The sequence below is a fragment of the Engystomops pustulosus genome, chromosome 5 (assembly GCF_040894005.1).
Source record: "Engystomops pustulosus chromosome 5, aEngPut4.maternal, whole genome shotgun sequence".
Taxonomy (NCBI): Eukaryota; Metazoa; Chordata; class Amphibia; order Anura; family Leptodactylidae; genus Engystomops; species Engystomops pustulosus.
Genome location: NC_092415.1, coordinates 205,006,810 through 205,021,020, shown reverse-complemented (window position 1 = coordinate 205,021,020; position 14,211 = coordinate 205,006,810). Strand labels below are relative to the sequence as shown.

At 56.0% G+C, this 14,211-nt stretch overlaps 1 protein-coding gene across 2 annotated transcripts in view; it reads left to right on the top strand.

The window, feature by feature from the left end:
• Positions 1 to 4,585: 4,585 nt before the first annotated feature.
• The window catches only part of LOC140133805 (CTD small phosphatase-like protein), a 35,854-nt gene continuing 26,228 nt past the window's right edge, over positions 4,586 to 14,211 (top strand). Inside the window, exon 1 of one of the 2 annotated variants that reach the window (XM_072154406.1) lies at positions 4,586 to 5,061. In XM_072154406.1, coding sequence (XP_072010507.1) covers positions 4,626 to 5,061 — 436 coding nt within the window. In that variant the 5' untranslated portion in view covers positions 4,586 to 4,625. The remainder of the gene's footprint in view (positions 5,062 to 14,211) is intronic. The other variant, XM_072154405.1, reaches the window with a different exon arrangement.

Genomic DNA, 14,211 nt, shown 5'->3' with positions numbered 1-14,211 from the left:
TTATATTCTTGTACATAGGGGGCAGTATTATAGTGGTTATATTCTTGTACATAGGGAGCAGTATTATAGTAGTTATATTCTTGTACATAGGGTGCAGTATTATAGTAGTTATATTCTTGTACATAGGGAGCAGTATTATAGTAGTTATTTTCTTGTACATAGGGGGCAGTATTATAGTAGTTATATTCTTGTACATAGGGGGCAGTATTATAGTAGTTATATTCTTGTACATAGGGGGCAGTATTATTGTAGTTATATTCTTGTACATAGGGGGCAGTATTATAGTAGTTATATTCTTGTACATAGGGGGCTGTATTATAGTAGTTATATTCTTGTACATAGGGGGCAGTATTATAGTAGTTATATTCTTGTACATAGGGGGCTGTATTATAGTAGTTATATTCTTGTACATAGAGGTCAGTATTATAGTAGTTATATTCCTGTACATAGGGGGCAGTATTATAGTAGTGATATTCTTGTACATAGGGGGCAGTATTATAGTAGTTATATTCTTGTACATAGGTGGTAGCTTAAGTTTTAAAGTGAGTTGCACTTAATACTATCCACAGGAGTCATCACCCTCCTTTCTGAGTGACTTTCATGTGACATTTGGGAGTTTATTTCTGCTAATACAAGACACCCAAAAGCTTAACTTCCCTGCTTAGTGTAGACCATGAGACACCCCCCCTCCTAGATGGTGCCAAGTTTCTACAATGAAATGTGTGACACTTACCAAAGGAATGTCACTTATGTAACCAAAGTAAGAGTTAAAAAAGACATTGGTATTATATGATGTAAGACACCACTGACCTCACAACTAACACTGAGAATATTTTCGGATTCTTGTCTCCATGTGTCCATGGAGTGTGTTCTCACACCGCGGACACATCTCTGTTGCATTTGTGAAAAAAATCAGACCTCACACTGCTGTGCTCTGTGCTCTCTGCAGCCATTGTTATGTATTGTCCCTGGATAGATGTGTAATCAGACCTCACACTGCTGTGCTCTGTGCTCTCTGCAGCCAGTGTTATGTATTGTCCCTGGAGAGATGTGTAATCAGACCAGTGCACTTGGAGAATCTACAATCCTGGAATATAAATCCATATATCACAGTCCTGCTGTTACTAACAACATACACAAAAAACTGATTACACATCTCTCCAGGGACAATACATAACACTGGCTGCAGAGAGCACAGAGCACAGCAGTGTGAGGTCTGATTACACATCTCTCCAGGGACAATACATAACACTGGCTGCAGAGAGCACAGAGCACAGCAGTGTAAGGTCTGATTACACATCTCTCCAGGGACAATACATAACACTGGCTGCAGAGAGCACAGAGCACAGCAGTGTGAGGAGTGATTACACATCTCTCCAGGGACAATACATAACACTGGCTGCAGAAAGCACAGAGCACAGCAGTGTGAGGTCTGACTACACATCTCTCCAGGGACAATACATAACACTGGCTGCACAGAGCACAGCAGTGTGAAGTCTGATTACACATCTCTCCAGGGACAATACATAACACTGGCTGCAGAGAGCACAGAGCACAGCAGTGTGAGGTCTGATTACACATCTCTCCAGGGACAATACATAAGACTAGCTGCAGAGAGCACAGAGCATAGCAGTGTGAGGACACTTGGAAAAGCTATAATCTTTGAATATAAGTCCTGCAGTTGTGAAATAGGGCAGCTGGACTTGTGGTCAGTGTCTGCAGATGATGTATGATTGGGGGAGGGGGATACGAGTCAACATCATGTATAACAGGTAGAGGTATTTTGATGAGGGCAAGTTATTCCCCCTATCTATCATGAGAAGACAGGTCCGCTGTACCCCTATATGAGTGCCGTAGCAGGTTGAGCCGTGTACTGTGCACAGCGACCTCTGTTGGCCCTATAGAAAGTAATGACACCCCCATTCCATTCCTATCTCCTGGGGACCCATCTTTAATGCGAGCAGAGGGTTAACGCGGCAGCTAGAGCCGTGATGTGAGCAGCAGACGCCCGACGACCCCGGCTTATCACAACAGAATAATTAGCTGTCAAGATGTTTCACTTATTACAGGCTCGTCAGATAAATTGCGCCATCTGATGTGATGATTCATTTAGCCTCGCGCCGCGGTGCTGTAATCGCGGAGAGGCATCGGCTCCGGCAGGTGACAATTAAATTGCTTAAAACTGTAATTTGTGAGTCTTGATTAAAAGAAAAAGTCGTCCCCTCGGGGCGGAAGATCCTGAGCGCAGGACAATTATACGGAAATGTGCGATACGACGGAATGTGGAGACACGCGGAGATCTTACTTCTTAGGATATTATTATGTATATAGAGACAGGAAATATGTGATAAGGGACAGGGCGATAGCTAAGGGAAGGGGCTTTATCATGGGGGTCTCTTATTCATAAATAATTTCTTTATATATTGCACACAGATTACGCAGCGCTGCACAAAGCATGTCACGTCAGTCCCTGTCCCCAATGGGGCTCACAATCTAATCAGCCTACCAGTATGTTTTGGAGTGTGGGAGGGAACTGGAGGACCCGGAGGAAACCCATGCAAACACGGAGAGAACATACAAATTCAATGCAGATGTTGACCTGGATGGGACTTGAACCCAGGACCCCAGCACTGCAAGGCAGAAGTGCTAACCACTCAGCCACTGTGCTTACGAGTCATATTACATCCTCTCTACATTCATACGCTCACGCGGAGCTCCCCTCCATCCATACGCTCACGCGGAGCTCTCCTACATCCATACGCTCACGCGGAGCTCTCCTACATCCATACGCTCACGCGGAGATCCCCTACATCCCATACGCTCACGCGGAGCTCCCCTACATCCATACGCTCACGCGGAGATCCCCTACATCCCATACGCTCACGCGGAGCTCCCCTACATCCATACGCTCACGCGGAGCTCCCCTACATCCATACGCTCACGCGGAGCTCCCCTACATCCATACGCTCACGCGGAGCTCCCCTACATCCATACGCTCACGCGGAGCTCCCCTACATCCATACGCTCACGCGGAGCTCCCCTACATCCATACGCTCACGCGGAGCTCCCCTACATCCATACGCTCACGCGGAGCTCCCCTACATCCATACGCTCACGCGGAGCTCCCCTACATCCATACGCTCACGCGGAGCTCCCCTACATCCATACGCTCACGCGGAGCTCCCCTACATCCATACGCTCACGCGGAGCTCCCCTACATCCATACGCTCACGCGGAGCTCCCCTACATCCCATACGCTCACGCGGAGCTCTCCTACATCCATACGCTCACGCGGAGCTCCCCTACATCCATACGCTCACGCGGAGCTCCCCTACATCCATACGCTCACGCGGAGCTCCCCTACATCCATACGCTCACGCGGAGCTCCCCTACATCCATACGCTCACGCGGAGCTCCCCTACATCCATACGCTCACGCGGAGCTCCCCTACATCCATACGCTCACGCGGAGCTCCCTTACATCCCATACGCTCACGCGGAGCTCCCCTACATCCATACGCTCACGCGGAGCTCCCCTACATCCATACGCTCACGCGGAGCTCCCCTACATCCATACGCTCACGCGGAGCTCCCCTACATCCATACGCTCACGCGGAGCTCCCCTACATCCATACGCTCACGCGGAGCTCCCCTACATCCCATACGCTCACGCGGAGCTCTCCTACATCCATACGCTCACGCGGAGCTCCCCTACATCCATACGCTCACGCGGAGCTCCCCTACATCCATACGCTCACGCGGAGCTCCCCTACATCCATACGCTCACGCGGAGCTCCCCTACATCCATACGCTCACGCGGAGCTCCCCTACATCCATACGCTCACGCGGAGCTCCCCTACATCCATACGCTCACGCGGAGCTCCCTTACATCCATACGCTCACGCGGAGCTCCCTTACATCCCATACGCTCACGCGGAGCTCCCCTACATCCATACGCTCACGCGGAGCTCCCCTACATCCATACGCTCACGCGGAGCTCCCCTACATCCATACGCTCACGCGGAGCTCCCCTACATCCATACGCTCACGCGGAGCTCCCCTACATCCATACGCTCACGCGGAGCTCCCTTACATCCCATACGCTCACGCGGAGCTCCGCTACATCCATACGCTCACGCGGAGCTGGATCATTAGGCTCTTCTGGGAAAGGTTTTTTTTTTTTCTGTTTGGGTTACAAGGGGCATGATCAGCGCTGGAGCGGCCGCGTGGCCTCTACTCATGGCGACTGATGCTGAAGGCTCATTTCTCAGGGGTCACAGTTATCGGACCCTTTAAGGACTTGTCCTCTCTCCCTATAAGGTCACTAAAGTTCTTGCTCTGGGGTTTCCATGGTAACAAGTTTCAGAAAACCTGTTGTTTTGAAATGGGTTAAAAAATTGACAATTCTCTGATTACTCCTCACAGACTCGTCTTCACCAGCTCATCATGAACACCTGACTGCTCAGCGCCTTATATACACCGCGCAGCCCCGCCCTCCGCCCACGCGCCTGTCACCGACACCCATAACTGCCAATCACGAGGCAGCGTTTCCCGCTCTCACATCTGGCCCCGCCCCTGAGTGACGTTGCTCGCCTGTCAGAAAATGTAACACTTGCATTGCTGACTATGCTCCGGTCGGGCATTGCGGTCTATCTGCGGTGCGGCCGCGCACTGGTTAATGTGCGGCCCCGCCCCTTGTTTATGTGTGACAGGGGCCCGTCCCTCTGCCGCCGCCATGTTGGGAAGGTCAGTAGAGAAAGAAGGGGAGGAGCCCCGGCTGTCACCCCGCCCCCTCCTGAGGGAAAACAGGGACCCGCCGCGGACTCCGTCACCCCCGGGACCTCGGCGCCTCTTCCCCCGCCAGGACTTCATGCTGAGGAGGCGAGAGCCGAGCCAGGGAGCCCGCCCGGCCGCGCACACCCGGGGCAGCCTGAGCGAGCCGAGCCGGGAGCCGCGGAGCCCAGAGCGGAGGAGGAGGAGGAGAGCGCGGCCGAGTCCATGGACAACACGTCCATCATCACCCAGATCAGCAACCCCAAGGAGGAGGCCGCGCAGGACAAGGGTCAGTACCGGGGGGAGACCCGGGGGTACAGGGGGGAGACCCGGGGGTACAGGGGGGGAGACCCCAAGGAGGAGGCCGCGCAGGACAAGGGTCAGTACCGGGGGGAGACCCGGGGGTACAGGGGGGAGACCCGGGGGTACAGGGGGGGAGACCCCAAGGAGGAGGCCGCGCAGGACAAGGGTCAGTACCGGGGGGAGACCCGGGGGTACAGGGGGGAGACCCGGGGGGACAGGGGGGGAGACCCCAAGGAGGAGGCCGCGCAGGACAAGGGTAAGAACCGGGGGGAGGACCGGGGGTACAGGGGGGAGACCCGGGGGGACAGGGGGGAGACCCGGGGGGACAGGGGGGGAGACCCCAAGGAGGAGGCCGCGCAGGACAAGGGTGAGAACCGGGGGGAGGACCGGGGGTACAGGGGGGAGACCCGGGGGTACAGGGGGGAGACCCCAAGGAGGAGGCCGCGCAGGACAAGGGTGAGAACCGGGGGTACAGGGGGGGAGACCCCAAGGAGGAGGCCGCGCAGGACAAGGGTGAGAACCGGGGGTACAGGGGGGGGGAGGCCGCGCAGGACAAGGGTGAGGACCGGGGGGAGACCCGGGGGTACAGGGGGGAGACCCGGGGGTACAGGGGGGAGGAGGCCGCGCAGGACAAGGGTGAGAACCGGGGGTACAGGGGGGAGGAGGCCGCGCAGGACAAGGGTGAGGAGCGGGGAGACCCGGGGGTACAGGGGGGAGGAACCGGGGGAGACCCGGGGGTACAGGGGGGAGAGAACCGGGGGTACAGGGGGGAGACCCCAAAGAGGAGGCCGCGCAGGACAAGGGTGAGGAGCGGGGGTACAGGGGGGAGGAGGCCGCGCAGGACAAGGGTGAGGACCGGGGGGAGACCCGGGGGTACAGGGGGGAGGAGGCCGCGCAGGACAAGGGTGAGAACCGGGGGTACAGGGGGGAGGAGGCCGCGCAGGACAAGGGTGAGGAGCGGGGAGACCCGGGGGTACAGGGGGGAGGAACCGGGGGAGACCCGGGGGTACAGGGGGGAGAGAACCGGGGGTACAGGGGGGAGACCCCAAAGAGGAGGCCGCGCAGGACAAGGGTGAGGAGCGGGGAGACCCGGGGGTACAGGGGGCAGGAACCGGGGGTACAGGGGGGAAACCCCAAGGAGGAGGCTGCGCAGGACAAGGGTGAGGACCGGGGGTACAGGGGGGAGGAACCGGGGGAGACCCCAAGGAGGAGGCCGCGCAGGACAAGGGTGAGGACCGGGGGGAGGACCGGGGGTACAGGGGGGAGGACCGGGGGTACAGGGGGGAGACCCGGGGGTACAGGGTGGAGACCCCAAGGAGGAGGCCGCGCAGGACAAGGGTGAGAACCGGGGGGAGGACCGGGGGTACAGGGGGGAGGAACCGGGGGAGACCTGGGGGTACAGGGGGGAGACCCGGGGGTACAGGGGGAGACCCCAAGGAGGAGGCCGCGCAGGACAAGGGTGAGAACCGGGGAGACCCGGGGGTACAGGGGGGAGACCCGGGGGTACAGGGGGAGACCCCAAGGAGGAGGCTGCGCAGGCCAAGGGTGAGAACCGGGGGGAGGACCGGGGGTACAGGGGGGAGACCCGGGGGTACAGGGGGGAGGAACCGGGGGAGACCTGGGGGTACAGGGGGGAGACCCGGGGGTACAGGGGGAGACCCCAAGGAGGAGGCCGCGCAGGACAAGGGTGAGGACCGGGGGAGACCCGGGGGACAAGGGGGAGGACCGGGGGTACAGGGGGGGAGACCCCAAGGAGGAGGCCGCGCAGGACAAGGGTGAGGACCAGGAGACCCGGGTACAGGGGGAGACCCCAAGGAGGAGGCCGCGCAGGACAAGGGTGAGGACCGGGGGAGACCCGGGGGTACAGGGAGGAGACCCGGGGGACAAGGGGGGGACCGGGGGTACAGGGGGGGAGACCCCAAGGAGGAGGCCGCGCAGGACAAGGGTGAGGACCAGGAGACCCCAAGGAGGAGGCCGCGCAGGACAAGTGTGAGGACCGGGGGTACAGGGGGGAGGAGGCCGCGCAGGAGAAGGGTTTAGTACCGGGGAGATCCGGGGGTACAGGACAGAGAGAAGGATGAGGGGTGTACAGTGAGTGGCCTGTCCTGCGCCCAGGAGAAGGGTCAGTGCAGGGGGGAGGGGGAGAGGACGAGCTATACAGAGAGGTGTGAGAGGGTATACAAGGGTCAGAACTGGCAGTGATGGGGGAAGTGCCAGGGAGAGAGGAGGTATTCAGGGGGCAGTACCATGGGGGACAGAGGAGAGTGCATACAGGAAGATTGTCTGGGGTGTGAACATGGGGCAGTGCCAGGGAGAGAGGAGGGGTATAGAGGGTGGTTCCTCAGGGGCAGTGCCAGGGAGAGAGGAGGGGTATAGAGGGTGGTTCCTCAGGGGCAGTGCCAGGGAGAGAGGAGGGGTATAGAGGGCAGTACCCCAGGGGCAGTGCCAGGGAGAGAGGAGGGGTATAGAGGGCAGTACCCCAGGGGCAGTGCCAGGGAGAGAGGAGGGGTATAGAGGGCAGTACCCCAGGGGCAGTGCCAGGGAGAGAGGAGGGGTATAGAGGGCAGTACCCCAGGGGCAGTGCCAGGGAGAGAGGAGGGGTATAGAGGGCGGTGCCTCAGGGGCAGTGCCAAGGAGAGAGGAGGGGTATAGAGGGTGGTTCCTCAGGGGCAGTGCCAGAGAGAGAGGAGGGCAGTACCCCAGGGGCAGTACCAGGGAGAGAGGAGGGGTATAGAGGGCGGTGCCTCAGGGGCAGTGCCAAGGAGAGAGGAGGGGTATAGAGGGTGGTTCCTCAGGGGCAGTGCCAGGGAGAGAGGAGGGGTATAGAGGGCTGTACCTCAGGGGCATTGCCAGGGAGAGAGGAGGGCAGTACCCCAGGGGCATTGCTAGGGAGAGAGGAGGGGTATAGAGGGCGGTACCTCAGGGGCAGTGCCAAGGAGAGAGGAGGGCAGTACCCCAGGGGCAGTGCCAGGGAGAGAGGAGGGGTATAGAGGGCTGTACCTCAGGGGCATTGCCAGGGAGAGAGGAGGGCAGTACCCCAGGGGCAGTGCCAGGGAGAGAGGAGGGGTATAGAGGGCGGTGCCTCAGGGGCAGTGCCAAGGAGAGAGGAGGGGTATAGAGGGCTGTACCTCAGGGGCATTGCCAGGGAGAGAGGAGGGCAGTACCCCAGGGGCAGTGCCAGGGAGAGAGGAGGGGTATAGAGGGCTGTACCTCAGGGGCAGTGCCAGGGAGAGAGGAGGGGTATAGAGGGCGGTGCCTCAGGGGCAGTGCTAGGTAGAGAGAGGAATGGTATAGAAGGTGGTGCCCCAGGGGCAGTGCCAGGGGGAGGGGTTATACAGGAGGTGTGGCTTCTCAGGAATTACATGTGTTAGTCTTGGGTGCAGCCCAGGTTTGTCCCCCGCAGTCCTGGACGTGGTCCTAGTGGTAAGTCAGATGCCAGTGTGAGCTGCGCCCAGGACAGAGGGGGAGACCTTTTAACATCACTGCCATGATGGATGCTGGGGGTTATCAGTCTCTGTGTAAGGACTGCTCCCTCTATAAGCCAATAAGACTCTCTGCAGCTGGAGAGTCACAGGTCCTGGGCATGGTGGGAGTTGTAGTTCATAGCTAGAGGGTCGCAGATGCTTGGGCATGGTGGGAGTTGTAGTTCATAGCTAGAGGGTCGCAGATGCTTGGGCATGGTGGGAGTTGTAGTTCACAACTGGAGGGTCATGGATGCTTGGGCATGGTGGGAGTTGTAGTTCATAGCTGGAGGGTCGTAGATACTCGGGCATGGTGGGAGTTGTAGTTCACAGCTGAAGGGTCGTGGATGCTTGGGCATGGTGGGAGTTGTAGTTCATAGCTGGAGGGTCGTAGATACTCGGGCATGGTGGGAGTTGTAGTTCACAGCTGAAGGGTCGTGGATGCTTGGGCATGGTGGGAGTTGTAGTTCTTAGCTGGAGGGTCATGGATACTTGGGCATGGTGGGAGTTGTAGTTCACAGCTGAAGGGTCGTGGATGCTTGGGCATGGTGGGAGTTGTAGTTCATAGCTGGTGGGTCATGAATGCTTGGGCATGGTGGGAGTTGTAGTTCATAGCTGGTGGGTCATGAATGCTTGGGCATGGTGGGAGTTGTAGTTCATAGCTGGAGGGTCGTGGATGCTTGGGCATGGTGGGAGTTGTAGTTCATAGCTGGTGGGTCATGAATGCTTGGGCATGGTGGGAGTTGTAGTTCATAGCTGGAGGGTCGTGGATGCTTGGGCATGGTGGGAGTTGTAGTTCATAGCTGGAGGGTCGTGGATGCTTGGGCATGGTGGGAGTTGTAGTCTGGAATCCTTCTCCTGTGCAGTCTCCATGCTTTACACTGCAGCTCTACTCCTTTTGCAGGACATCACTGCATTATCCGATTATAATCTACTGGACTGTAATCTCTGCCGCCTATAACTGAGCGGTCCCCCCCATTAACATGGAAAGCCCAGAGCCAGCCTGAGGACCCCCGCTTCCCTGCTTGTTCCTGGTTGCTTAGCAACAACACAGAAGCCATTAATAGCAAATCATGTGAGCGGCGTGATCCGGGGAATGGCTCCGGCGGCAGCTGCTACGTCCTGAGCGGAATCTCACAAGGAAACTTTAGGCCCCCACACACTACTGCCACTTACATATCCCCTTAGAGGGGTCCTCTATCTCATACATAGATATTAGTGATCATGGAGCGTCATGGCTTCCCCTTGTTGTGTGACTTCCGGGAATCCCCCCCATAGAGAACAATATCTCCATAATGTACAGGAGCCTCCTGCTGGGAGCACAGCCCCGGGATATCCTGCTCCTGCTACAGCCAAATAGAATTACACTCACCGGCCACTTTATTAGGTGCACCATGCTAGTAACGGGTCGGACCCCCTTTTGCCTTCAGAACTGCCTCAATTCTTTGTGGCATAGATACAACAAGGTGCTGGAAGCTCCTCAGAGATTTTGCTCCATATTGACATGATGGCATCACACAGTTGCCGCAGATTTGTCGGCTGCACATCCATGATGCGAATCTCCCGTTCCACCACATCCCAAAGATGCTCTATTGGATTGAGATCTGGTGACTGTGGAGCCATTTGTGTCCAGTGACCTCATTGTCATGTTCAAGAAACCAGTCTGAGATGATTCCAGCTTTATGACATGGCGCATTATCCTGCTGAAAGTAGCCATCAGATGTTACAGGGTACATTGTGCTCATAAAGGGATGGACATGGGCAGCAACAACACCATGACACCACCACCACCAGCCTGAGCCGCTGATACAAGGCAGGATGGATCCATGACACCAGCACCACCAGCCTGAGCCGCTGATACAAGGCAGGATGGATCCATGACACCACCACCACCAGCCTGAGCCGCTGATACAAGGCAGGATGGATCCATGACACCACCACCACCAGCCTGAGCCGCTGATACAAGGCAGGATGGATCCATGACACCACCACCACCAGCCTGACCCGCTGATACAAGGCAGGATGGATCCATGACACCACCACCACCAGCCTGAGCCGCTGATACAAGGCAGGATGGATCCATGACACCACCACCACCAGCCTGACCCGCTGATACAAGGCAGGATGGATCCATGACACCACCAGCCTGAGCCGCTGATACAAGGCAGGATGGATCCATGACACCACCACCACCAGCCTGAGCCGCTGATACAAGGCAGGATGGATCCATGACACCACCACCACCAGCCTGAGCCGCTGATACAAGGCAGGATGGATCCATGACACCACCACCACCAGCCTGAGCCGCTGATACAAGGCAGGATGGATCCATGACACCACCACCAGCCTGAGCCGCTGATACAAGGCAGGATGGATCCATGACACCACCACCACCAGCCTGACCCGCTGATACAAGGCAGGATGGATCCATGACACCCCCACCACCAGCCTGAGCCGCTGATACAAGGCAGGAGGGATCCATGACACCACCACCACCAGCCTGAGCCGCTGATACATGGCAGGATGGATCCATGACACCACCACCACCCGCCTGACCCGCTGATACAAGGCAGGATGGATCCATGACACCACCACCACCAGCCTGAGCCGCTGATACAAGGCAGGATGGATCCATGACACCACCACCACCAGCCTGAGCCGCTGATACAAGGCAGGATGGATCCATGACACCACCAGCCTGAGCCGCTGATACAAGGCAGGATGGATCCATGACACCACCACCACCAGCCTGAGCCGCTGATACAAGGCAGGATGGATCCATGACACCACCAGCCTGAGCCGCTGATACAAGGCAGGATGGATCCATGACACCACCACCACCAGCCTGAGCCGCTGATACAAGGCAGGATGGATCCATGACACCAGCACCACCAGCCTGAGCCGCTGATACAAGGCAGGATGGATCCATGACACCACCACCACCAGCCTGAGCCGCTGATACAAGGCAGGATGGATCCATGACACCACCAGCCTGAGCCGCTGATACAAGGCAGGATGGATCCATGACACCACCACCACCAGCCTGAGCCGCTGATACAAGGCAGGATGGATCCATGACACCACCACCACCAGCCTGAGCCGCTGATACAAGGCAGGATGGATCCATGACACCACCACCACCAGCCTGACCCGCTGATACAAGGCAGGATGGATCCATGACACCACCACCACCAGCCTGAGCCGCTGATACAAGGCAGGATGGATCCGGCTTTCATGTTGTTGACGCCAAATTCTGACCCTACCATCCGAATGTCGCAGCAGAAATCGAGACTCATCAGACCAGGCAACGTTTTTCCAATCTTCTACTGTCCAATTTCGATGAGCTTGTGCAAATTGTAGCCTCAGTTTCCTGTTCTTAGCTGAAAGGAGTGGCACCCGGTGTGGTCTTCTGCTGCTGTAGCCCATCTGCCTCAGAGTTGGACGTACTGTGCGTTCAGAGATGCTCTTCTGCCTACCTTGGTTGTAGCGGGTGGCGATTTGAGTCACTGTTGCCTTTCTATCAGCTCGAACCAGTCTGCCCATTCTCCTCTGACCTCTGGCATCAACAAGGCATTTCCGCCCACAGAACTGCCGCTCACTGGATGTTTTTTCTTTTTCGGACCATTCTCTGTAAACCCTAGAGATGGTTGTGCGTGAAAATCCCAGTAGATCTGCAGTTTCTGAAATACTCAGACCAGCCCTTCTGGCACCAACAACCATGCCACGTTCACAGGCCACAAATCGCCTTTCTTCCCCATACTGATGCTCGGGAGAACTGCAGGAGATTGTCTTGACCATGTCTACATGCCTAAATGCACTGAGTTGCCGCCATGTGATTGGCTGATTAGAAATTAAGTGTTAACGAGCAATTGGACAGGTGTACCTAATAAAGTGGCCGGTGAGTGTATTTCCAGTTATCATATAAAGATGGAAAGTATAACTCCACATGAGTGCAGCTCCGGAGTATAATACAGGATGTAACTCAGGATCAGTACAGAATAAGTAATGTCATGTATGTACACAGTGACTGCACCAGCAGAATAGTGAGTGCAGCTCTGGAATATAATACAGGATGTAACTCAGGGTCAGTACAGGATAAGTAATGTCATGTATGTACACAGTGACTGCACCAGCAGCAGAATAGTGAGTGCAGCTCTGGCGTATAATACTGGATGTAACTCAGGATCAGTACAGGATAAGTAATGTCATGTATGTACACAGTGACTGCACCAGCAGCAGAATAGTGAGTGCAGCTCTGGGGTATAATACTGGATGTAACTCAGGATCAGTACAGGATAAGTAATGTCCTGTATGTACACAGTGACTGCACCAGCAGCAGAATAGTGAGTGCAGCTCTGGGGTATAATACAGGATGTAACTCAGGGTCAGTACAGGATAAGTAATGTCATGTATGTACACAGTGACTGCACCAGCAGCAGAATAGTGAGTGCAGCTCTGGGGTATAATACAGGATGTAACTCAGTATCAGTACAGGATAAGTAATGTCATGTATGTACACAGTGACTGCACCAGCAGCAGAATAGTGAGTGCAGCTCTGGAGTATAATACAGGATGTAACTCAGGATCAGTACAGGATAAGTAATGTCATGTATGTACACAGTGACTGCACCAGCAGCAGAATAGTGAGTGCAGCTCTGGGGTATAATACAGTAATAAGTTGTATTCCAGGTTGTGTTCTGGCTCCTCCTCCTCCTGGGGGTAGGTACAGATGTTCCTCCTGGTGACTCTGTGTTCCTGTGTGAAGCTGTAGGGGCGGTCGGGGTAACAATCCCTCCTCGTCTTTCCGTGCACCTGTTGCTGTGACCCGCTCGGTGCCCTGGCACAGCTGGTGCATTCCTGTGTCCCGGCTCCCATGGTGCGGGTGCTGCAGGCTCGGAGGTGGGCGCCTGCGCTGTGGAGGGAAATAGAAAGGAATGTGTTGGCTTCTCCGGGTGGTTTGTCTGTTTGGGAAATGCTTTCTATAATCTGTGGTGTTCCAGGTTCCCATTAAACATCCGGAGCAGAAATCCTCGTCCCGCGCTTTGCTTGTAGCTGTTATTTTCCAGCTCTTTGATTCCTGCCTTATCTCCGTGTCCGAGGTTTGGCCTCCGCTGATTATGTCATACAGTCAGAGGGAGGGAGCGGGGGATTGGACGCACCCAGCAGTGGGGCCCCTGTGACCCTGAGAAGGGGGCGCTGATGTGTGATTGGAGTCATGGGGAGAGGTGTGTGCCCGAGCCTATAGGTTACTGCTTTATGGCCTGTAGTAATTCTGTCTTTATGGCTGCCACACATAGGTTTTCCCACACTGCTGTGATGTATGTTGTCAGATCGGTGGCGGGTTGGTGGTGGGGGGTGGGGCCTATAAATAAAGATTTAGGACCCATCAAATGCTTTCCTCGTTCTCCAAGGGTCCAAGAGATGTCGAGCAGCAATGTACGACCTTATGTGCTTCCTACTCGGCACAGAGCATTACAGCCTTAGACGGCGCACCTATCTGACAACTGGGAGGGGCTAAAACACTGTGTTTCTAACTGCAGCTTTGGATGCGACTAGAGAACAGTAAAGTTCCAGGACGTATCAGCAGAGGGCGCTATAATCAGACGTATAGGATGGATCCCCTCAGTGTATCACGGTGGCGGCTGCTGCGGAGGATCTTGATTTCCTTCTCTCCC